Source organism: Sciurus carolinensis, chromosome 3 (genome assembly GCF_902686445.1).
Source record: "Sciurus carolinensis chromosome 3, mSciCar1.2, whole genome shotgun sequence".
Lineage (NCBI taxonomy): Eukaryota > Metazoa > Chordata > Mammalia > Rodentia > Sciuridae > Sciurus > Sciurus carolinensis.
The window spans coordinates 19,665,307-19,691,153 of NC_062215.1; the positions used below are offsets into that span (position 1 = coordinate 19,665,307).

The following is a 25,847-nucleotide window of genomic DNA, read 5'->3' on the forward strand; positions in this document are numbered from 1 at the left end:
GGATCACAAGTTGGAATTCAGCCTTGGCAGTTCAGTGAGACTCTGTCTCAGAATAAAAAGGACTGGGGATGTAGCTCAGTGGGAGAGTGCTCCTAAATTCAATCCCCAGTACTGGAAAAAAAGAAGAAAAAGGAACTTGGTAAATTAAGTGGTTGGACAAGTGTTCTAATCAATACAAGTTAAAGGAATTTGGTCAGGGTGACTGGTATGTCAAGAGAGACATGATAGGCACTTCCCCTACTTTGGAGCTTTATTAGCTCTGATGCTTGTCAAAAATAACCACAAAGTTGCTATTTAAGCTTTCGAAAATTTCTTCAAGCCAGGCATGGCTATTCTAAGCTACTTGGGAGGCTAAGGCAGGAGGATCTCAAGTTTGAGGTCTAGCTGGGCAACCTAGCAAGACCCTGTCTCAGAAATTTTTAAAAGGGCTGAAGTTGTTAGGGATGTATTTCAGGAACAAAGTGCTTGCCTAGCATATGTGAGGTCCTGGGTTCAATTCCCATATCTCAAAAAAACAAGGGCTGGGAGTGTAACTCTGGTAGAATGCCCCTGGATTCAATTGCCAGTACCAAAAAACACAAAACAAACTTCAATTTAAAGGTGTAATCATCAAAAAAATTTAGTGATTTGCTTTGATGTTAACCATATGTGAATGCATAATGGAGATCTTCAAAATAATAGTTCTTATGGTACTAGCATTCATTTTTTGAAAGAAGGGCAAAATAGGAAGCAGGAAAACTTCATTCAAAGTAACATTGGGCCAGGTGTGGTGGTGCGTATCTATAATCCCAGTGATTTGGGAGGCTGAGGCAGGAGATTGTAAATTCAAGGTTAGATTCAGCAACTTGGTAAAACCCTGTCTCAAAATTAAAAATTTTTAAAAAGTGCTGGGGATGTGGCTCAATGGTTATGCATCCCTGGGTTCAATCCCCAGTAACCCGCCCTCCTCCCCACAAAAAAAAAAAAAAAAAAAGTTGGATTGGGCTCAGTGGCAGACACCTGTAATCCCATTGATTTGGAGAGGAGAATGACAAGTTCAAGGCCAGCCTAGGCAACTTAGTGTAGGCCCTGTCTCAAAATAAAATATTAAAAGAACTGGGTTGTAGCTCAGTGGTCAAGTGCCCCTGGGTTCAATCCCCAGTCCAAAAAAGCAATGTTGAAACTTTTTAAATATTTTATTACTAAATTCGTTCTTAGGTAATGCTGGGTTTTTTATTATCATCATTTCTCTCTTTTTAAAATTTCTTAGTTGCCAATCCTTTTATCAAATGCTTTCATAAGTATATATCAAGTATTAGCTTCCAAATATACTATTTTGAGCTGAAATTACAGGCATGTAATCCCACTATACCCAGCAAAATACACTATTTTAATACTTTAAAAATGTACATAATATTACATAATCAGTTTGGGACATTTTTAAACAACAGAAGGAGAGAAAAAATATCCAAATCACAAATAATCCTGACATTTTAGTGAGTGGTTTGCCAGGTTTTTTTCCCCAGGTATCATAAATTTTATAGTTATCTTATTATGGTGGATTTGTTTTGCCCATGGTCTCAAGTTTCTCTTTAGGATAAAAAAGCACTGAACTGGACAGCGATTAGTTGACCATTCTTTACTGTACTGCTTAGCAGGAAACCAGTCTTAGCGTCCAACTCTCTAACCTTGGAATCATGAAATCTCTGAGGACAAAGCAGCAGATACAACCTCAAAGTAAATCTGTCTACATTGAATTGGGTAAGGATTCAGATTTCTTAAGTGTAGAGTAATAGTTGCTAGATTACTTGTCCTGTAGTATTACCAAAAACCTTGGTAATAATTTATACATGTGACAGGGAACTTTTGGAAGTGAAAATAAAATAATTTTATGGGCCCTATGGTGGGTTATAAATAATGTAAAAGATGCAGTTTCCACCTCAAAGAGTATTACTTTATAAAGAGAGTGAAAGAATGGTTATAAGCTTGTGTAAATCAATTTTGGAAAAATGGAAAATAGCAGTTAGAAGGAACATGATGGGTTTCTACATCATTTAGAGGGATCCAAAATAAATTGTACCAGATTAGTAAGCCTTTTAAGAACTAACCTTAAGAGTTCAAAAAGGTCTAATTGCCTTTTCTCTTAGAATTGGGAAGGGTGGTCCTCTCTTGAGCTCCCCAAAACTGTTGTGTTTCCTTAACACTTACTGGATTTCATTGAAATTACCCATATGTCTCCCACCCATAAGATAATAAATTCATGGGCAATAGGTGTTGTGTCTTAAAAATAATTACAGTAGTTAATATTTAGGACCACTTACTTGTATCCCAGGCACTGTTGGTTTTTCTTTTATAACTCATTTAAAATGCATGTCACACTTCTGAGGTTGCAAATATTTATACTTATTTTACAGATGAGTAAATTAGTCACAGAGGTTAAATATTGCTAAATTAGTAAAGCTAGTTAAGTGGCAAATCCATGAATTGAAACCTAGGAAATAAACTTCAGAATCTGTATTTTCAACCACTTCTCTGTGTCACATGACATGTCTGTCTTGCTTGCCATGTAATAGATGCTCAGTAAATATTTCTAGGTGAATGAGTATCTGTTTTGCAACAAGTACATTTTTCAGATTTTACCCTTTTAATAAAAAAAGCTTGACTGATTTGTTTTTGGGGGGTTTTGGTGGATATTTTTAGGATCTGATTCTTCTGAAGATACAGTTAATAAGGCAAATTATTGCAGGTGAGTCAAAAAGAGCCTTTGTCTATGAAGCTGGTTTTTTTCATATTTAACATTAAAGATTGGTGTTTCCCTAGATTTGAATCAAGTCCTTGGAAGAAACTTCAGAGATCATCTTATTTCATCCCCTCATTTTATAACTGAGGAAATATTGTTTGTGTTTGTTAAATTTATTTATGAGTAATGTCCAAAGGACTTTAAGATAACAGTGAACCTCTGTACAAACTTGCTTTTAGCAGATGATTATTTTCTAGCTGAGTTCCCCATATACAGTAGTATTGACCCAGTGGTAATTGTGACTGATAGAATTATTAGAGGATTTTATTTGTAGTTTTCTTTCTTTCCTCAGTTCTTTTATTTCACCTATTCCCAAACTTTATCTATATAAATAACATAATAATTCATAAGTGGCCCCTAGTTGGGTTACCTGCAAGAATGCTTTCCTTAAAAAGTATTGTTTGACCCTGATTAAGATATCTGATACTGGGCTGGGGAGATAGCTCAGTCGGTAGAGTGCTTGCCTTGCAAGCAAAAGGCCCTGGGTCCGATCCCCAGCACCGCAAAAAAAAAAAAAAAAAGAAAGATATCTGATCTGAATTATCATGGTGTCATTATCAATCAGTTTTTGTTTGCAAATGACTTTTTCCCAATCTTGAAATTAGAAGGCCATGGTTTTTGACCAGAAAAGAAGCAAAGAAAGCAATGAAGTAAAGTGGTAGTTATTTCATTGGGATGTCTGCTGTCCTAGTGTTTCCTTTATTTACACTTTTTTTTGCTCCTGCCTTCTCATTAAGACACACTTTTTTTAGCTGGGTGTGGTGACACACACCTGTAGTCCCAGTGACTCAGGAGGCTGAGGCAGGAGGATTGCAAATTCAAGGCCAGCCTCAGCAATTTAGGGAGACCCTCAGCAACTTAGTGAGCCCCTGTCTCAAAATAAAAAAATAAAAAGGACTGGGGATGTGGCTCTGGTTAAGTGCCTGTGTTCAATCCCTTGTACCAAAAAAGAAAAAAAAAAAAAAAAAGACAGTTTTTTAATCCCCCTTTTTTTTTTCCTTTTGATACTGAGAATTAAAATAGGTGCTGTACCACTGAGCTACACCTCCAGTTCTTTTCTACTTTTAATTTTGAGAAGTCTTGCTAAGTTGCTAAAACTGGCCTTGAATTTGCTGTCCTCTTAAGGCTCTGAGTTTATAGGCATGTGTCACTGCAGCTAAGATATTCTTTTATTTTGGGTACTGGGAATTGAACCAGGAGGTACTTAACCTCTGAGCTATATCCCAGTCAGTCTTCCTTTCTTTCTTTCTCTTTTTTTATGTGGTGGGGAGAAGAAGGGGTTACTAGGGAATGACTCAAAAGGCACTTTACCACTTTACTACTGAGATACATCCCCAACCCTTTTTCTTTTTTTTTTTAATACAGGGTCTCACTACATTGCTTAGGGCTTTTCAAAATTGCTGAGGCTGGCTTTGAACTTGTGATCCTCCTGCCTCAGCCTCCTGAGCCTCTGGAATTACAGGCGTGCGCCACCATACCAACTAAGCATTTTTTTAAAACTATCTTTTGGCAGTCATGTAAATTGTGTCTTTCGTTTGCATCTTCATAATGTAGTGTTCTGTCTTGCTGTTTGATTTTTGTGACTGTATGTTCTCAGTCTATGTCCATTTCATTTTGAATAGAGTTTACTTAAAGCACAGACCAGGTATCACAAAGTGAATCAAATTGGTCAGCTACTTACACCCCTCCTAGAGTAGTTAAAATATTTGATCTTGCTCATTTGACAGTTCTATGAACATATAACTAATGTTTCTCATTAGGGCTTCTGTGTTTTCCCTATAGTGTGAGAGACCAAGAATTGTTGCAAATCACCACTCAAGGAGCCAGGGCTGAAACTCACAGTGTGGATTCTGCAAATAAGGGTAATGGCAAATCTTCCCAACTTAACAGACACTGAAGATAGAGTGAGTAGATAGAGTACTGTAATTAGTTTATTGTGAAGAATATTTGGGACGTTTATAATTCACAGCATCTCTTTGGCAGAGTTAGAATGATTTTTCTTTCTCAGATGTGATGGTACAGCTTGAAGTATCTCAATAGTACTAGGTTGGTGTGATTACAATAATATCCTATAGGGCTGGGGATATAGCTCAGTTGGTAAAGTGCTTGCCTTACAAGCACAGGGCCCTGGGTTTGATCAGCACCGCCAAAAAAAAAAAAAAAAAAAAATCCTATATAACTGCTTTAGTACTTTACCTTTTTTGTTGTGTTGTTATGTTTGTTTTTTGTTTTAAGGATTGAACTCAGGGGTGCTCTACAACTGAGCTATATCCCCAGCTCTTTTTATTTTTAATTTTGAGATGGGTCTTGCTAAGCTGCTGAGGCTGCTCTTGAAGTTGTTATTCTCCTCCCTCAGCCTCCTAAGTAGCTGAGATAACAGATGTGTACCACTGTCCCTGGCTGTTGCCTTTTATTATTTTTATTTTTATTTTTTTCAGGGGAGGGTTACTAGGGATTAAACTCAGGGGTGCTTTACCACTGACATACCTCCCCAGACCTTTTTTTTTTTTAAAGACAGGGTCTTGCTATTTTGCTGAGACTGACCTCAAAGTTGCCATCCTCCTGCCTCAGCATGCCTGGCTGCCTTTTACTTTTTAATTGATATATTTGATTTCAGTTCTTTTCCAACTTGGTTCTAAGTGTAGGGAATATGAGTCTATAGATAGAACAGAGTACTGGGTGTCTGATGACCAAATAGACTTCATTTAATTCAATTGTTGAATTAAATGGTTGGGGGATTAGGAGATGTGGTTTATGCACAGGGAAAATTCTGAAATTAACTTTTTAATTAGCTTGAGTGGGAATCATAAGAATGTAGGCAAATAGAAATTACCTGAAAGAGTATGAGTTACATCTTCAGCGTGTTTGGTAGTTGATGAGGTTAGTCTCTCTAAAACTAGTTGCTTGATTTCCATTCCCAAGTTGTATTAAGTATATATTTTTCCATAATAATTCAGTTTTTAAACACCGTGTTATTTTTATATATTTTCAGCTGCTTGTGCGTTTTCTGAAAAGGACATAGCAAATATTGAACATCATCAATCCAGTAATAAAGATCTGAACATCATCGAGAAGCATGCAACTGAGAGGCATCCAGAAAAGTATCAGGGTATTTCTGTTTCAAACTTGCATGTGGAGCCATGTGGCACAAATACTCGTGCCAGCTCATTACAGCATGAGAACAGCAGTTTATTACTCACTAAAGACAGAATGAATGTAGAAAAGGCTGAATTCTGTAATAAAAGCAAACAGCCTGGCTTCGCAAGGAGCCAACAGAGCAGATGGGCTAAAAGTAAGGAAACCTGTAATGATAGGCAAACTCCAAGCACAGAGAAAAAGGTAGATCTGAATGCCGATCCCCAATATGAGAGAAAAGAACCAAGTAAACAGAAACCTCCATGCTCTGAGAATTCTAGAGATAGCCAAGATGTTCCTTGGATAACACTAAATAGCAGCATTCGGAAAGTTAATGAGTGGTTTTCCAGAAGTGACGAAATGTTAACTTCTGATGACCCAGATGATGGTTCTGAATCAAATGCTGAAGTAACTGGTGTATTAGAAATTCCAAATGAAGTAGATGGATTTTCTGGTTCTTCAGAGAAAATAGACTTGTTGGCCACTGATCCACATAATGCTTTAATGTCTAAATGTGAAAGAGTCTGCTCCAAAGCAGTCGAGAGTAATATTGAAGATAAAATATTTGGGAAAACCTATCGGAGGAAGGCAAGCCTCCCTAACTTGAGCCATATAACTGAAAATCTAATTATAGGAGCATTTGCCACAGAACCACAAATAACACAAGAGCGTCCCCTCACAAATAAATTAAAGCGTAAAAGGAGAACTACATCATGCCTTCATCCTGAGGATTTTATCAAGAAAGCAGATTTGGCAGTTGTTCAAAAGACTCCTGAAAAGATGAATCAGGGAACTGACCAAATGAAACAGAATGATCAAGTAATGAATATTACTAATAGTGGTCAAGAGAATGAAACAAAAGTTGATTATGTTCAGAAAGAGAAAAATGCTAACCCAGTAGAATCATTGGAAAAAGAGTCTGCTTTCAGAACTAAAGCTGAACCTATAAGCAGCAGTATAAGCAATATGGAACTAGAATTAAATATCCACAATTCAAAAGCACCTAAGAAAAATAGGCTGAGGAGGAAATCCTCTAGTAGGCACATTCATGTGCTTGAACCAGTAGTTAATAGAAATACAAGTCCACCTCATCACACTGAATTACAAATTGATAGTTTTACTAGCAGTGAAGAAATAAAGACAAGAAATTCCAACCAAATGCTAGTCAGGCATGGCAGAAAGCTTCAACTCATGGAAGATGCAGAACCTGCAACCGAAGTCAGGAAGAGTAACAAGCTAAATGAACAAATAAATAAGAGACATACCAATAATGCTTTCCCAGGACTGAAGTTAAAAGGCATATCTGGTCTTTTTACTAACTGCTCAAGTTCTAGTAAAGTTGAAGAATTTGTCAATCCTAACCTTCAGGAAGACGAAACAGAAGAGAACTTGAAATCTAATGATACCAAAGACCCCAAAGATATGGTGTTAAGTGGAGAAAGGGTTTTGCAAACTGAAAGATCTGCAGAGAGTACCAGTATTTCATTGGTACCTGATACTGATTATGGCACTCAGGACAGTATCTCATTACTGGAAGCTAACACCTTTGGAAAAGCAAGAACAGCATCAAATCAACATGTTACTCAGTATGTGGCAATCGAAAACCCCAAGGATGGTCTTTTTAAAGATACTAGAAATGACCCAGTTTCATTGAGATGTGAAGTTAACCACATTCAGGAGACAAACGTAGAAATGGAAGAAAGTGAACTTGATACTCAGTATTTAGAGAATACATTCCAAGTTTCAAAGCGTCAGTCATTTGCTCTGTTTTCAAATCAAGGAAATCTAGAAAAGGAATGTGCAGTCATCTATACCCCCTCTAAGTCCTTACGGAAACAAAGCCCAGAAGTGATCATTGAATGTGAACAAAAAGAAGAAAATTGGGAAAAGAAAAAAGAGTCTAAAATTAGGCATGTACAAGCACTTAATGCCACTATGGGCATTAAGCTAGATCGTGATGCCCAATATAATATTACTGAAGTCTCTAGAATGTGTCCTTCATTTCAGTTCAGAGGCAATGAAACTAAACTCATTACTGCAGATAAGCATGGAATTTCACAAAACCCATATCATATGCCATCAATTTCTACCATCAGGTCATCTGTTAACTCTAAATGTAAGAAAAACCTATCAGAAGAAAAGTTTGAGAAACATTCAAGGTCACCTGAAAAAGCAGTGGAATATAAGAGAATCATTCAAAGTACAGTAAGCACAATTAGCCAAAATAACATTGGACAAAGTGCTTTTAAAGAAGCGAACTCAGACAGTATTAATGAAGCAGGCTCTAGTACTAATGAAGTAGGCTCCAGTATTAATGAAGTAGGTTCCAGTGGTGAAAACATTCAAGCAGAACTAGGTAGAAACAGAGGGCCCAAATTAAATGCTGTGCTTAGATTAGGTCTTATGCAACCTGAAGCCTGTAAACAAAATCTTCTAAGTAATTGTAAATACCCTGAAATAAAAAGACAAGGAGAAGATGAAGTCGTTCAAGTTGTTAATACAGATTTCTCTCCATGTCTCATTTCAGATGACTTAGAACAACCTATGGGAGATAGTCATGTCACTCAGGTTTGTTCTGAGACTCCTGATGACCTGTTAGATGATGATGAAATACAGGAAAATACCAGCTTTGTTGAAGGTGGCATTAAGGAAAGATCTGCTGTTTTTAGTAAGAGTATCCAGAGAGGAGAGTTTAGCAGGAGCCCAAGCCCTTTAGCCCATACATCTTTGGCTCAGAGTCATCAAAAAGGGGCCACGAAATTAGAGTCCTCAGAAGAGAGCATCTGTAGTGAGGATGAAGAGCTTCCCTGCTTCCAACACTTACTGTTTGGTAAAGTAACCAAAACACCTCAGTCTACCAGACATAGTACTATTGTGACAGACTATCTGTCTAGGAAAACAGAGGAAAACCTGGTATCATTGAAGAATAGTTTAATTGACTGCAATAATGAGGTGATATTGGAAAAGGCATCCCAGGAACAACACCTTAGTGAGGAAGCGAAATACTCTGGTAGCTTGTTTTCTTCCCAGTGCAGTGCACCAGAAGACTTGACAGCAAATACAAATTCCCAGGACCCCTTTTTGATGTTTGATCCTCTTTCCAAACAAATGAAACATCAGTCTGAAAACCAGGAGGTTGTGCTGAGTGACAACGAATTGATTTCAAACGATGAAGAAAGGGAAACTGGCCTAGAAGAAGATAATCAACAAGAAGAGCAGAGTGTGGATTCAGACTTAGGTATTAGAACCAGATTTTTGTGTTTACCTCTGCCTATTTTATAAAATGAGCTCAATGTTTATGCCTTTGGGGGGAGCACATTTTATGAGTTGCCAAGTATAGTTAAATTAAACTTGAAACATGTTCCTCCTCAGACTCTTCCTTAAGTCAGAAGTCCTTCACCCAGCTATCATGTCTTCCCTGATTGAAAGAGCTTTACTGTCCTATTTGTTGGTGGACTTGCTTCCAGTTTTTATTGTTAAGAGATGTAAGAGGAAATCCTGGTAAAAAAGGAGGTTAATCATTTTGTGTAATATGAAGGTGAAACCAGTCCTGCCAATGGGAAGAAACAGTTAACAGCAAGTTGCAGTTTTTACAGTCTGTTTTTACATCTGAACCTCTGTTTTTATTATTGTTTAAGGTGAAGCAGCATCTGGGTATGAGAGTGAAACAGTCCTTTCTGAAGATTGCTCAGGGCTGTCCTCACAGAGTGATATTTTAACCACTCAGGTAAAAAAAAACCATGGGTACTTATGTGTACGTGGTATCCTTTGAATTTAGTGGTATGTGTCCACATTCTTGAGCCTGCTGATACCTTCCTTTGAATTAATGGCATAACAAATATGATGCTTTGTTTCCCCAAATCAGATTATAAACACTCTGTGGAACTCACACTACCCTTTATGTCATGTACACATATACACACAATCTAGTTCTCTGCAGAACTAAATACTAAATTTAATAAATAAGCTGAACCTTGAAAACTATGTGCCCTCTAACAAAACATACAAAAGCACTTTGGTATCAAGAGAGAGAGATGATTTTTCTTGGTGCTTTATTAGAGCCTGTAGGGCTCTCTTCCTACTAGAGACCATTTAGTATTTCACTGTTTTGTGCCTTTTTCTTTCTGTTTATGTCTTTTGTGTGAAATCCGTTAGTTGTGTTTTCTTTAGTGCCTGCAAATCATCTTTAACAACAACAACAAAAGATCACAATTTTGGACCTAGTAGTTAAGGTCAATAATTTGGTTACTTTTTGTGTGTGTGTATGTGTGTGGTACTGGGGATTGAACCCAGGGGCTCTGTATTACTGAGCTACATCTCCAGCCCTTTTTATTTTTTATTTTGAAACAGGGTCTTAGGAAGTTGCTGAGGCTGCCCTTGAACTTGTGATGCTTCTGCCTCAGCCTTCCAAGCTGGTATATTAACAGGCATGCACCACCCACACCTAGCACAGCATATTCTTAAAATGAACTATATGGATCCTTTTGAATCATCCTGCTGTGGCTTCTTTTCTCCCCAAGATCATAAGTATACTTTAAACTGCCAGAGAGTAAATGATGTTCTTTTCTGAGCTTTCAGAAATGTAAAATTAGGTGAAACTAGGGGGAAAAAAACCTTGATATTCTTATAGTCATATATGCACATCATAGAAAACTAGGAGACTACAGATAAACAAGAATCATTCATGGATGAACCTTGAAAACATGAATTGAAATGTTATATTCCAAAGGACAAATATTGCATAATTCCCCTTATATAAGGTACCTAGAATAATCAGATTTATACACATGGAAGGTAGAATAATGGTTACCAGAGATCTGGGGGAGGAGGGAGTGGATCCTTGTTTAATGGGTACATATTTCATTTAGGGGTGATGATGATAAGATTTGGAGATATTGGTGATGGTTACACAACATCGTGAAAATACTTAATGTCACTGAACTGTATTGTTCAAAATGGTTAAGATGGTAAATTAGGGGCTGGGATTGTAGTTCAGTGGTAAAGTGCTTGCCTAGCATGTGTGAGGCATTGGATTTGATCCTCAACACCACATAAAAATAAATAAATAAATAAAATAAAGGTATTGGTTCATCTACAACTTAAAAAAATATATATATGGTAAATTAGATAAATTTTACAAACTACCCAGAGATGGTTAACATTAACTCATTGATATATATCCATCGAGTCTTCTTTCTTGGTATACAGGGGTGTTTATGTATACCTTATCTTTATTTGTTTTTGGTGCTGGACATTGAACCCAGGGCCTTGTATACTGAACACACTGCCACTGAGCTGTGCCCCCAGCCTCTATGCCTTATCTTTAAAAAACATTTAGATAATATTCTACATACTTACATTGTAGTTTAATTTTTACTGTGTCATTAAAATTCTTCAGTGCCTTTAGTTTTAATTGCTATATAGCATTTTTATCCTGTGGGTATATCATGGTTTATTTGATCTATTGCTGAATGCCGAGGATTTCAGGGTAAGAGTCACAGTTTGCTGTTACATATAACACTATGGTGTCATCCTGATATTTAAATATTTGTCCACATCTCTGATGATTTCTTTGGTATAAATTCCTGGAACTAGGATTTTTTTTTTTTACCTTTAATACATATTGTTAAATTGTCCTTTAGAAAGATTAAACCAAGCTGGGCACATGGTGCATGCCTGTAATCCTAGTGGCTTGGGAGACTGAGGCAGAAGGATCACAAGTTCAAAGCCAGACTCAACAATTTAGTGAGACCCTGTCTCAAATAAAAGTGGGTAGGGATGTGGCTCATTAGTTAAGCACCCCGGGGTCAAACCCTGGTACCAGAAGCGGGTGGGGGGGCGGGAAAAGAAAGAGAGAAAGAAAGGAAGATTAAACCAATTTGTGCTCCTCCAGTCTCTGTGGTATTTGATGGTTCCCATTTTCCTATACTTTTGCCAACACTGGATAGTATCCAATTTTAAAATCTTCCAATATTGGCATTGCTGTGAGGAGCAGAGACAGAAAGGACATGTCTCCTACTGCCTGTTTTTTGTACAGGTAAATCTCTCTAGACCTGAAGCCCCTTGGAATCAGGGAAGAAATCTTTTGAGATGTTATCACCAGTATTCAGTTCTGCAGGATTGCCATAGTGATTAAATTGATGAAAATACTTAAGTGACCTTTTTTCTATTTGTAATTCCCCAGATCCTTTCTGAATATGGATTTGGAGCTGTCGGTAATGCCTGTCAACTAATTATTTCCCTTGTATTTTAAAGTTTTAGGTTTCAGTTTTTTGTTCCATCTACCTTAGCCATTTTGTGTTATATTTGACATTCAGTAAACTATTCCTTTGTTTTTTATATCCCTGATATTATTCCCAGAGATAGGTCTATTTGTTCAGGATATATTTTACAAAGTTTTTGTTTTGTTTTGTTTTGTTTTTTGGTACTGGAGATTGAACCCAGGGCCTTGTACATGCAAGGCAAGCACTCTACCGAGTTATATCCCCAGCCCACAAAGTTCTTTTTATCAAACATCTACTCAAAACAGAGCATACATCAGATTTCAGATTAACTTAAATCTGGAGTAGCACAGACAGGCCAGGCATGGTGGCACATGCCTGTAATCCCAGCTACTCTGAGACTGAGGCAGGAGGATCACTGATTTGAAACCTGGGCAACCTAGCAAAACCCTGTCTCAAAAAATAAAAAGGGCTGGGATGTAGCTTAGTGGTAGAACACCCCTGAATTCAATCCCCAGTACCACAAAAAAGAAAAAGAAAAATTGGGATCTTTCCTCTGTTTATCAAGAACCAAGAAGTAGGTAGAAGATAGAGAATGTCTAATTTGGTTTCAATAGTATCTGTTCAAGGGACAATTCCTTCCATCAAATAGTTCATGTGTCCCACTTGGAAATACTAATATTAGTACAGTCCACATAATGGGGGTCCTCTGTTCATGATGGATAGATTATTGGTGAGGACTTCCAGAGGAAACACTTGAGCTGGCCCTTGAAAGATAAGAATTTTTCCAAGTGGGAAAAAAGAGGCAGCAATTGAGGCAAAAGTTGAGAGACATGAAAATGCCCAAGAAGCACAAAATTGTCCTGTGAGGCATATGGGAAATGTTAGAGAGAAATAAGAGAAGATCAGGGTGTGAAGGGCCTTTTGAGGAATTTGAACTTTATCCTGAGGACAATAATGACTAACAGTTATATGGTGTTAAGAAAGTATTAACTAATCATCTGAGCAGTAGTATACCACTAAAAGGTCCTCATAGAAAGAAGGAAGAGACATGATGTACATAGCTTTTAGGGAATTTCTGCAGTGATGTAGCTGTGTTAAAAGTAGAATAGTATAGGGATAAAAGAAGAGTAGAGCTCATTAAGGAGATATTTCAGAATTAGAAGCAAGAAGACTTGGTAACCTGTTTGGGTTTGTTCTCCCTAATGTATTTGGCCATTTGCCAGTAGGGGAATTTATCTAAGTTACAAGGTAATTTCCTTGAGAAAACCCTCCCATTACTGTTTGTTTGTTTGTTTCTGATTTAATAGCTACCTAAAGAATAGATGTGATGGTTGTGACCCTGCTCACTAATTAGCTTCTGAAGCATTGGTCAGGCATCTGTGTACAGATTTTATTCTGCGTTTACTGAGGCAAGGCCTTGGCTAGGGTTTCATCAGTGATGTAAGTACTCAGGAATACCACGTGGTGGCAATGGCGTTGCTGCAGATGTTGGCAACAAAGCAGTCTCAGGGCAGCAGTGGAAACCTTTGTGAAGCTGGAAATACATTTTCTATCATAAAAACCTCCTGCAAACTATGAACCCAATGTAGCAGGAAAAAGAAGGTGGCTTGTTTTTAGTAGAGGGCAAAGTCATTTTCAAGGATCAAAAGAAGAAAAAAGAAACAGAGGGTGAAACAGTCTGTGTTTACACTCCCCCAGCTTGCCAACAACCATCAGTGTTCCTTCGGAAAGTGATGAAGAAATGTATATTTTGGAAAACTCCTTATGTACCCAAATTCTTTGCTTATCAAATACTTTAGACATCACAGATTGCTTCTTGAAATGGAGCAATAAACAACAGGAGCCTCATAAGCAAAGAGAACCCATTATCTTGAATCGAAAACAGTTAACTGTCCTTGCAGGCTTTCTTAGGGCTTTTTTTGTTGGATGCTTTCTTCTAGCAGCACCTTTTTTTTTTTTTTTTTTTAATTTTAATAATTTTTTAGTTGTGATGGACCTTCATTTTTATTTATTTATATGTGGTGCTGAGAATTGAACCTAGTGCTTCACACATGCTAGATGAGTGCTCTACCACTAAGCCACAACCCCAGCCCTCTAGTAGCACCTTCTAAAATGAGCTATAGATATCCTTTCCCAATCTAGAATGGTAGCATCATGAGGGCTACATCGCCAGCATTAGGGCAGTACGTGGCACAGTAGTTGTTGAATGAAGGGAACAAATAGCTAAGTTAATGAATTTACCTTTTCAGTTAGAGACTTAAAAAGTCAAGAATCCCAGAAAAAGAAGAATCTTCATAAGCTAATAATGTAGGCAAGATTATTGATGTGTTTTCAGAAATGCCATAGGAAATATTCAATATTACATCAGCTTTTTTAAAGATCAAGATTTTTATGGGGACTAATTTTAAAGTCTTATGAATCTCACAATACCAAATCTTAGAAACAGCCTGTGTAAAATCTTATCAGATTCATGCTAATTTTAAATATCAATAGTGCTTAAGTACCTTAATTATTTTTTTTACTCCCGGCCTTTATTTTATTTTATATTTTTGCTTTTTGTGGTGCTAGCAATTAAATCCAGAGCCTCACACATGGCTAGGCAAATACTCTACCACTGAGCTATATACCCCAGCCTTCACTCTCTTGCTTTAAAAGAAAATAAAAGGGCATCACAATAAAGCGAGTCTATTTGTGAGAATTGGAGAATTTTCCCCCTTCTAACATCATCCTGAAATAATTTCAAGGGCATTAATTTGCACGAATATGGTTCAAATAAAAGGTGTTCAGTCAGAACTCATAATTCCATACTAGGTGATTTCACTTCCATGTTAAAATTAATTGGTGTGACCTATTTTCACTTTATGGCAAGTTTTTCAAAGTGTATAACTTTCTTGTTTTTGCAGCAGAGGGATACCATGCAAGATAACCTGATAAAGCTCCAGCAGGAAATGGCCCAACTGGAAGCAGTGCTAGAACAGCATGGGAGCCAGTCTTCTGGCAACTCCCCTTCCCTCATAGCTGATTCTTGTGCCCCTGAGGACCTGCCAGATCCGGAACAAAACCCTTCAGGTGAAGGTCTGTACTATTGGCCAAGTGCCAGTATCTTAAGCAGAGTTCTTCCATTCCCTAAGCCTTTATCTCCTTCTGAAAAGTGAGGACTTAATTCCAACATTTTATGCTCTTTGTTCACCTCATATTTACTGTGTCACTCCAAGGATGATCTGGGAGCCTTGGTTCTGGTCCCTGTTTCAACTTATATGTCCTTCAGATGAACCCAAGACATTCATTCATGTCAGTGTCTACAAGGAGGAGATGCTATGGAGAGCCCATAGGAGACAGACAATATAGCAATATAGTTCTTGCTCTTGGAAGCTGAGTATAATGGTGGAGATTTGCAGAAGGTAACCCCATAATGTCAGAAAGCTATGAGGGGGGGAAACTCAGACATACTCTTTATAGCACTTTGTCAGAATACAAAGACATTTATGTGCTTTCTGATTTATAAGAAGAGACCTCCTCTACTTCAGATAGCACATCAGGCAGGTGTTGGTTTTCTGGATTTTTGTGGGGTATTTTGTTTTTGGTACTAGGAATTGAGGCAAGCTTTTAAATAGGGACAAACACTGACACAGAAGAGAGACTTGTCAGGGAACCCACTGGGGAGCTTGGTACTTAAGAACGAGCAAGGGTGGTGAGCCCTCCCTAAGTACTCTTCACAGCTATTTCAGAGATCCCAAGCTGACTTAGTGTCGAAGTCCCTTCTCCAGCATTCCTTTCCACAGTCTTACTAGGGGACTGAAGGCCTTCTTTTAGCGTCTTTCTAGGAACTCAAGTCTATTCAGGACAGTGTCCTTGGTCCGCAAGTGTGCCTTGCAGTATTTTTATGTTCAGAAAGAAACATTAGCTCATGCTTGGGAAGCTAGAAACTCTGTTGCTATGGCAGTGCTTCAAAATGTATTTCCTTAAATGCTTTCTTTGTAACTGGATCTTCATTTAGTTCTCCCAGATAATGAAGCTCAGAGTCCCATTCCTAATAGAGTTCTTTTCTTTAGGATTCTCTCGCTGTCTTCATTCTGAAAACAGACTGGACTTTCATTTCAAATGCCCAAGATATGAAATGTTATTGTCTGGCTTTGAATATCTGTGTAAATCTGCTATCTCATTTTGGCATATATGTGTGTTCACTTTTTTCTGGAGATCTGCAGATAAAAATGTTTCTTTATGAAACAAACAAAACTGTTCCTTTGTGGCTTCATTTGGAAAACATTTTTGTTTTAATATTTTTTTAGTTGTAGATGGACAGAATACCTTTTTTAAAATATTTTTTTAGTCATCAGTGGACCTTTATTTTTATTTATTTATATGCAGTGCTGAGAATGAACCCAGTGCCTCACACATACTAGGCAAGCACTCTACCACTGAGCCACAACCCTAGCCCCTGGAAAACATTTTGAAGTATCAACTTGGTATCAACTCATGTCTTGAACCTTTTCTTCCTTCAGATAATGTGGGTCTAACTGAAACTCAAATTTATTAACCTAGGAAAAAGACTTATTTACCTTCTGCTGTACTCATGACTTTTAAGTAGATTTTTTATTTTAAAATACCCTTGAATAAATAAATTATAGAGAAATTGGAATGATAGTGCAGTGTTCCTGCATATTCTTCACACAATTTTAGTTTCTCCCTAATGTTATCTTGCATTCCCATGGTATTTTTGTCAAATAGTAGATTACTCTGTGTGTGTGTGTGTGTGTGTGTGTGTGTGTGTGTTACTAGGAATTGAATCCATAGGTCTTCCACTGAGCTACATCCCCGACCATTTTGAGTTGTTTTGTTTTGTTTTGTACCTTTTTCATGCTGGGAATGGAACTCAGGGCCTCACGTATACTGAACAAGTGCTCTACCACTGAACTACATTCCCAGCTCAGCTCCCCAGCCCCTTTTTTTGTTTTTGTTTTTGTTTTGTTTTGTTTTGAGATAGGGCCTCACTAAATTGCCCTGAACATGCAATCTCCTGTGCCTCGGCCTCTGAGTTTTTTTGGAGTGTGCCACCATGCCTGGCAAGATCTGGTTTGTTTGTTTGTTTGCTTTTGGTACTGGGAATTGAACCCAGGGACCCTTTTACCACTAAGCCACATCCCCAGTCCTTTTATTTTTTATTTTATTTATTTATTTTTGGGGGATGGGTACTGGGGATTGAACTCAGGGGCACTTGGCCACTGAGCCACATCCCCAGCCCTGTTTTATGTTTTATTTAGAGACAGGGTCTCACTGAGTTGCATAACACCTCGCTTTTTCTGAGGCTGGTTTTAAACTCTTGATCCTCCTGTCTCTGCTTCCTGAGCTGTTGGTATTACAGGTATATGCCACTGTACTGGCATTTTTTTATTTCAAGACAGAGTCTCGACAAGTTACTGGGTTACTAAGACTGGTCTCAAACTTGTGATCCTTCTACCTCATCCTCCCAAGTCTGTGGGATTGTTAGTGTGTACCACCATGCTGACCCAATGGTCTTAAAGATTATAAACCCCCCAGGGGGTTTAACATTAATGTCCTCCTCTTCAGCATAGATCTTTTTACTGTTTATCCAAGGGTCATTCCCAATAATATTTGGGAACTGTTTCTTACCAGGCGCTTCTGTTCCCCTCCTGGATTTCCTATCTTTCAAGTAGCAAATATTAGCATTTATGAGAACATGGCCCATTACAGTGCAAGTAATTTTTCAGATATGCCTGAGCTCTTCTGTCCTACAACATATTTCATTCCTGGAAGCAACTTTTAAGAATTTCCAGGCTTCTTAGCTGACGTAGTGGTACATGCCTGTAATCCTAGTGGTTCAGGAGTCTGAGGTAGGAGGATCAAGAGTTCAAAGCCAGCCTCAGCAACTTAGTGAGACCCTGTTTCTAAATAAAATATTTAAAAAGGGATGGGGATGTGGTTCAGTGATTAAGCACCTCTGGGTTCAATCCCTGGTATCAAAAAGAAAAAGAAAAAAAAAAAGAATTTCTGGGCTTCTTCTTTGAGAATTCTGAATTAGTTGGATAGGTAGGTTATGTACTTTTTCAAAGGGTTTTTGTTGTTGTTTGTTTATTTTTTCTTTTTCTTTCAATGCTTAGCACACAGTGGACAGTCAGTAAATTTACTAAATGTTTGATCCATCCCAAATTCCCTACCCATAAAGAATGTAACAGCCAGGTGCAGTGGTGCCCACCTGTAATCCCAGAGACTTGGGAGGCTGAGGTAGGAGGATTGCGAGTTCAAAGCCAACCTCAGCAACAGCAAGGTGCTAAGCAACTCAGTGAGACCCTGTCTCTAAATAAAAATACAAAATAGAGCCAGGGATGTGACTCAGTGACCAAGTGCCCCTGTGTTCAATCCCCAGTACTCCTCCTCAAAAAAAAAAAAAGAAAAGAAAAGAAAAGAAAAGAAAAAGAATGTAGCATATTAAGATCCCAGATGAAAGAATGATTTAAGGGGGTTTCAGAGCCAGCTGCTCCAGTTGAGGCAGATGGATCTCAAGTTCAAGATTAACCTTGACAACTTACTGAAACCCTGTCTCAAAATTAAAAAAAAAATAAAAAGGGCCGGGCATATTGGCATATACCTGTAATCTCAGCAACTCAGCGAGAGCTTCAGCAACTTAGTGAAACCCTTAGCAACTTTACCAACTGTCTGAAAATAAAAACAGGACTGGGGATGTAACTCAGTAGTAAAGGGAACTTGGGTTCAATCCCCAGTACCACAGAAAAAGGGCATTGGGATTTCTACACAGTTCTGGAACCCGAGCTCTGGATCCATACATTTATACTTTCCTCAGCTAGTCAGCAAGTAGCTCGTGATATTGCAAGGTGTGGATTGGGCATGCTGTTCAGAGAATGAAATGGGATTAAGGAAAAAGAAGAGCAGAAAAGTTTTGTTCTGTGTTTTTTTTTTTTTGTTTTTGTTTTTGTTTTTTTTAAGATATTCTGTTGAGTTATTGACTCCTAAATCTGGTTAGCTTATGGTAAATGTTCTGGTGATTTGATTTTTTTAGCTGTGCTGTGGGTTGAACTCAGGACTGGGTACATGTTACACAAAAGCTCTACCACTGAACTACATCCCTTTTTATATTTCTTTTGAGACAGGGTTCCACTAAATGGCTAAGACTGACCTTAAACTTGCAATCCTCATGCCTCAGCCTCCTGTGTTGCTTGGATTACAAATGTATGCCACAACACTGGCTTTGAGTTGCTTTTTTAGTAGCTGTGTTTGTGTGTGAAGCTTCCTCCTTCCTTTCCTTTTTTTCCTTCTTTTTCACCCTTTACCTTGGTTTGATTCTTTGGAAGCTGCACCCTGCCTTTTATCAATTATCACTCTGTATTGGAGAGATAAATGACACCCGTATTTTTGGTTAGTTTATGGGTAGGACCTACTTATTTCAGCAGCTGGTGGATTCAGGCAGAGTTCTTGTGTTCCTCGAAACTCACAGTTACAGGAAAGTTGGGCATAAAGGAAACAATAAATGATATATTTGAAGATTAACTCAGAAAATCACTGATTATTTCCCCCCAGGCTACCCACTGTCTTAAAAAACAGTTTGATTAATAGAACGTTTTGTTAAAATTTGTCTCAATTTGTGAATGTTAGCTTTTCTATTAAAAACTCAACATTAATTATAGTGATCAGTGACTTTTTAATGGATAAACACTTGTTTTTGTACTGGGGATCAAATCCAGGAACACTTTACTACTGCGCTACCTCCCCAGCCCTTTTTATTTTTTTATTTTGAGAAAGGGTTTCACTGAGTTGGTTAGGGCTTCTCTAAGCTGCTGAGGCTGGTCTTCTGAGTCGCTGGGATTATAGGTGTGCACCACCACTCCCAACAATAGAAGACATTTGTAATCTTTTCTTTTAAATAGTTTTGCCTTTAAGCCCCTTCCTAGAAGGTGGTGACACAATAATACATTTGGAGGAATTAATAAAATGTACTAACATGCCAGAACTTGGCCTTAGGTCTGTTATGTTTTTTTCCCTTCTTATGCCATTTCATTAGTTCCTTATGTCACATCAAGATTCCTTCTCCACTAACACCTTGGGGTTTTGGGGGTTTCTTTTTTGCAGGGAGTGGTATTTTTTTGTACTAGGGATTGAACCCAGAGGCACTCTACCACTGAGCTACATCCCTAGCCCTTTTAATTTTAAGACAGTGTCTCTCACTAAGTTAGTTGCCCAGGCAGCCTCAGACTTTTGATCCTCCTGCTTCAGTCTCCTGAGTCACTGGGATTACAGGCATGCTCCACTATGCCCAGCTAGCATCTTGTATTGTTTGTGTATTTGTTTATTTTTTCAACTTATTTGTTTGAGGGGTTGGTTTTTGTTATTGTCGTTTTAGTAATTGAAAATGTGAGGCACAATGTGACCTGTTTTTTCTTACTCATCTAACTCCCCAACACATGCAAAAAAGCTGAAACCCCTATCCCACACAGACTTGATGTATAGGCAGTGGGGATGGAAAAGAAAATGTGCTTTGTGCTTTCTAGTGCTTTTTATTTCCTGAGGGGTTTGGGTATAATTTAGTTTGCTACAGAGATAAAAATATATTTTCTTATCATTTAGGGCCAAAATATAGAAATATATGGTTTTTCTAGCCTTGACTCAGTTGAGTATCTGTAGTCATATTCTTTCTGTTATCATTTTTATTTATTTACTCATTCATTTGTTTATTCAAACAAGGTGTTGTTGCCAGTCACAGTGGCACATGCCTGTAATCCCAGCAGCAGCTTGGGAGTCTGAGGCAGGAGAATTGGAATGTCTTCAAAACCAACCTCAGCAACTTAGCAAGGCCATAAGCAATTTAGTGAGATCCTGTCTCAAAATAAAAACTGAAAAAAAAGGGCTGGGGTTGTGGCTCAGTGGTTAAGTACCCTTGGGTTCAATCTCTGGTACCAAAAAAGAAAGAAAGAAAAGAAACAGGGTCTTATTAAGTTGCCCAGACTGACCTTGAACTTGCAATCCTCCTGCCTCAGATTCCAGAGTAACTGGGATTACAGACATGCACTACCATGCCTGACTTCATTTTTTTTTTTTGGAGCTGGGGATCAAACCCAGGGCCCTGTGCTTGTAAGCCAATCACTTTACCACTGAGCTATCGCCCCAGCTCAACTTCATTTATTTTTTAATTGTTTAGTTCTATTTGGTGCTAGCATCTATCTTGTATCACTTATACCTGTAAAAATTACCAATATTTAAGAACAATTTGGAGCAGGACAAGGTGGCAACACTTGTAATCCCACTGATTTGAGAGACTGAGGCAAGAGGATTGCAAGTTCAAGGCCATCCTGGGCAATTTAAGAGAGTCTGTCTCAAAATAAAAATTATAAGGGCGATATATTATTATATATTATATATTATATATTATTATATATTATATATTATATTATTATATATTATTAATATATTATATTATTAATAATATATAATAATATATTATTATATTATTATTAATTATAAGGATGTAGCTCAATGGTAGAATGCCCCTACTTTTGATCCCCAGATCTGGCCAGGACAATACATCCAATTTGATATTCACAGATTGCTGCTTTTCTTTCTTTCTTTCTTTTTCTTAATATTTTTTAGATGTTGATATACCTTTATTTTATTAATTTATATGTGGTGCTGAGAACCGAACCCAGTGCCTCACACATTCTAGACAAGTGCTCTACCACTGAGCCACAACCCCAACGCCACTTTTATTTCTTTTTAATTGCAGTACTGAGAATTGAACTCAGGGATGCTCCACCACTAAGCTACATCCCCAGCCCTTTTAATTTTTTTATTTTTTGGTACCAGGTATTGAACCCAGGGTCTCTTAACTACTGAGCCACATCCCAGCCCTTTGTTGTACTTTATTTAGAGGCAGGGTCTCACTGAGTTGCTTAGGGCCTCATAATTTGCTGAGGCTGGCTTTGAACTCTCAATCATGCCTCAGCCTCCTGAGCAACTGGAATTACAGGTATGTGCCACTGTGCCCTGCTCCTTCTTTTTTTTTTTTTTTTTAATATTTTTGTAGTTGTCAATGGACCTTTTATTTATTTGTACATAGTGCTGAGAATCGAACTCAGTGCCTCACACATGCTAGGCAAGCGCTCTACAACTGAGCCACAACCCCAGCCCCTCCTTCTTATTTTTTGAGACAGGGTCTCACTAAATTGCCTGGGTTGGCCTCAAATTTACAGTTCTCCTGAGTTGCTTGGATTACTGAGCCACCACACCTAGCACAGATTGCTGCTTTTAAAAAATAAATAGCCATGGGGCTGGAGTTGTGGCTCAGTGGTAGAGTGCTTGCCTGGCATGTGTGAGACCCTGGGTTTTGATGCTCAGCACTACCTATAAATAAATAAGTAAAATAAAAGATCCATTGACAACTAATAAATAAAAATAATAAATAAATATCCTGGCAGATATGGTGGTGCACACCTGTAATCCCTAAGACTCCAGGGGCTGAGCCAGGAGGATTGCAAGGTCAAGGCTAGCCTCAGTATCTTAGTGAGGCCCTAAGCAACTTAGTGAGACCCTGTCTCAAAATAAAAAATAAAAAAGGACTGGGGATGTAGCTCAGTAGTTAAGTGCCCCCGGGTTCAATCCCTGGTACCAAAAATAAATTTTTTTGTTTGTTTGTTTTGTTTTGTTTTTTTTGCGGTGCTGGGGATCGAACCCAGTGCCTTGTGCTTGCAAGGCAAGCACTCTACCGACTGAGCTATCTCCCCAGCCCCCAAAAATAAATTTTAAAATATATATATCCTCACCTGAATTATCCCTATCAGGATGAAGAAGTAAAATAGATTTTTTTGTATTCTCATTTCGTTTAAACAGTGTTAACTTCAGAGAAAAGTAATGAATGTTCTGTAAGACAGCATCCAAAAAGGCTTTCTCCTGACAAGTTCCAGGTATCTCCAGATAGATCCATTAGTGAAAATAAAGAATTGGAACTAAAAAGGTAAGCAATGTCAAGTTGTGTTATTGAAGTAACATATTTTCTCATTACACTTTTAATGTTAATCTTCCCCCCTACTTTGCAGTTTTGTTTTGTTTTTTCTTGTAGACAGGCATTTATAACCTCTCATTGCTCTAGAACACTTCCTTTATTTAATTGTATAGGCTTTTAGGACTTCTGCAATGCATAAGGTACACATGAGAAGTGTGCACTTATTTGAAGGTCAGAATACAATATACTAGAATTAAAACCTAGACTGGCCTAGTGGGACATACCTGTAATCCCTGCTATTTGGGAGACTGAGGCAGGAAGTTTGCAAGTTGGAGACTAGTCTGGGCAACTTAGCAAGACCCTGTCTCAAAATAAAATAAAAAGAACTGGGGATATTGCTCAGTGGTAGAGCACCCCTGGGTTCAATGCCCAGCACCACAAAAATAAAACAAAAAAACCAAAGTAGAACTAAAACCTGAGTGAGCCTGCAGGATGATGGTAGACTTCCCCAAGGCAACCCTTTCTCTGATTGAAGTGTTTGACTTTCTAGAAAAAGTTTGCCTATTGATTTACCTCAGGAAATATTTAGAATATGATTAAAGGATGTGTATTCAAAACATTGTTGACATAAGACTGCATAACACTTTATATTTTCAAAAATACTCAACCATTCGGGTCACATATCTTACCACTCTAGAAAGTAAAAGGAATTCATGTTTATTGAATTCCTACTGTGTGTCTTTGTGTATTTATTTATTTATTACTTAACTTTGGGAATGATGACAGGTTGTCGGTAATCTAACCACATCATATTTTCCAAGCCCCTTGGGCTTAACTGAGGTCCTAGGGATTAAATCTATGGGTGATTTACTAGTGAGTTACATCCCCAGTCTTTTTTGTTTTGTTTTGAGACCAGGTCTTACTAAGTTGCTGAGGGTCTTGCCAAGTTGCTGAGGCTAACCTCAAACTTCTTCCTGCCTCAGCCTTCTGAGTCCCTAGGATTACAGGTGTGCATAACCATATCTGGCTTCTAACTGAGGATATATTTTTGAGGCTAGAGCATAATGGTGTGACGAATAATGAAAAGATCTGGTTTCTGTAGGCATGAAAGCCATATTTAGGAGTATTGTCCTCATTGATGTGCTTTACCAATTGAGCTAACTGTCCACTTAATATTCACACTAAATAAATAGATAATGACTTTTATCATAGAACCTACACATTTATTGAACTTCCTCCCTCTACTAGACTACTTAAAAGCAGCAATTCAGTTATTGCTCATCTTCAGTCTACAGGGTCTGGTTTAATTGCCTAACTCTTAGTAAAAAGCCAGTAATTAAGTGTTTGAGTTGAATAATTAATGTCTGAGCCCATTAAACCTATTGATAATTATTTTGCAAAGTCCTAAACACCTGAGAGAGTAGACAAACTGCTTATGGTTACATATACATTTCTAACAATATTTAGTGGTTGGTTGATTTTTTGTTTTGTTTTGTTTTGTTTTGTTGTTTTTTGATGACAGATTGAACCCAGGGCCTCATATATGTTAGACAAGCCCTCTACCACAGAGGTATATCCCTGGCCATAATAACTAACTTTTGTCTTTAGAATGATTTTGGACATTGAAAAGGCAGGTCATAAGAATGGTTCTGTAAATTCTGCCCAAAGTAGATAGAAATATGAGTATAGAGATGTCAACATTAATCAAATTTCTATCTTCATAAAAGGTCTGATTCGAACACATCCATTTGGGCTCAAATGGAATAATATCTAGAATTTGAGTGAGTGGTGGTGGATAATTTGATAAAAATTGCTGACATGCTTTTCAACAGCTAGGAAATATACTGCCTTAGACTAACCCCTAAGGGAAGATGTTATATGTCAGCCATGGCACGTTGGCAGGCAGCATGAATTCAGGCTTCTAGGCGGTCATGTGAACTTTTTACTAGTCATTCCTTATTTCTCTGACAGTGAACTGTTTCACTTATGCTTTGGCTGCCTAGGACTTATGATTAGTCCTTTCAGAATTGGTGGTGATGTTTTCCTTCTTTCATCCATCTTTCCAGGTCTTCTCCCACTTCTAAATCCCAGGTGGTAGATAATAGGTGGTCTGCACATAGTCAAAACAGAAACTGCTCCTCTCAAGAGGAGCTCATTAAGATTGTTGATGTGGAGGAGCAAGAACTGAAAAAGTCTGAGCCAAATGATTTGATGGAGCAGTCTTACTTGCCAAGGCAAGATCTAGGTAATATTTCATATATTCTAAGGGAATAAACACTTTTTATTTTATTCTGAATCTTATATGAAGGTGTTCTGGTTAATCAGTAATATAGATATAAGCCAGGCACGGTGGTACAACTCGCAGATATATTAATCTATCATGGATGCTTCTGTTATACTTAAGCCTAATTTTGAAAATGAGTGTTAATCCAGGTTTACTTGAATATTATTGTATCTTTTAATCTGTTTATATTGGTCAAACTAACAGTTTTAAGGATGAAAGAGTCTTGGTGTGCTCTAAATATTTTGATTCAACTGTTAGATAAAAATTCCAAGGCCCTAGAGTAAAGTTTTACACCTATCCTTTATTGAAAAAGGGATGGAATCCCAATTCAAACTCTCTATTTATGAATTAATGAATTATCAATAACCATATATTTTATACTTTACAAATCTCTTTTAATGGATAGTATATTTGATGGCTTGTAAATCAAAGTTTTAATCAGTATTGAAAGTTTTTAAT

The 25,847-nt window shown here is 37.7% G+C and overlaps 1 protein-coding gene across 6 annotated transcripts in view; it reads left to right on the top strand.

Moving 5' to 3' along the window:
* Brca1 (BRCA1 DNA repair associated) overlaps nt 1-25,847 on the top strand; it is a 65,667-nt gene that overhangs the window by 20,620 nt on the left and 19,200 nt on the right. For 3 of the 6 annotated variants that reach the window (XM_047543550.1, XM_047543552.1, XM_047543551.1), the window contains exons 8-15: nt 1,635-1,740; nt 2,680-2,725; nt 4,562-4,641; nt 5,772-9,152; nt 9,553-9,641; nt 15,042-15,213; nt 22,993-23,116; nt 25,171-25,349. In XM_047543550.1, coding sequence (XP_047399506.1) covers nt 1,635-1,740; nt 2,680-2,725; nt 4,562-4,641; nt 5,772-9,152; nt 9,553-9,641; nt 15,042-15,213; nt 22,993-23,116; nt 25,171-25,349 — 4,177 coding nt within the window. Of the gene's footprint in view, nt 1-1,634; nt 1,741-2,679; nt 2,726-4,561; nt 4,642-5,771; nt 9,153-9,552; nt 9,676-11,862; nt 11,952-15,041; nt 15,214-22,992; nt 23,117-25,170; nt 25,350-25,847 lie in introns of those variants that run through there. The other 3 variants (XM_047543556.1, XM_047543553.1, XM_047543555.1) reach the window with 3 other exon arrangements.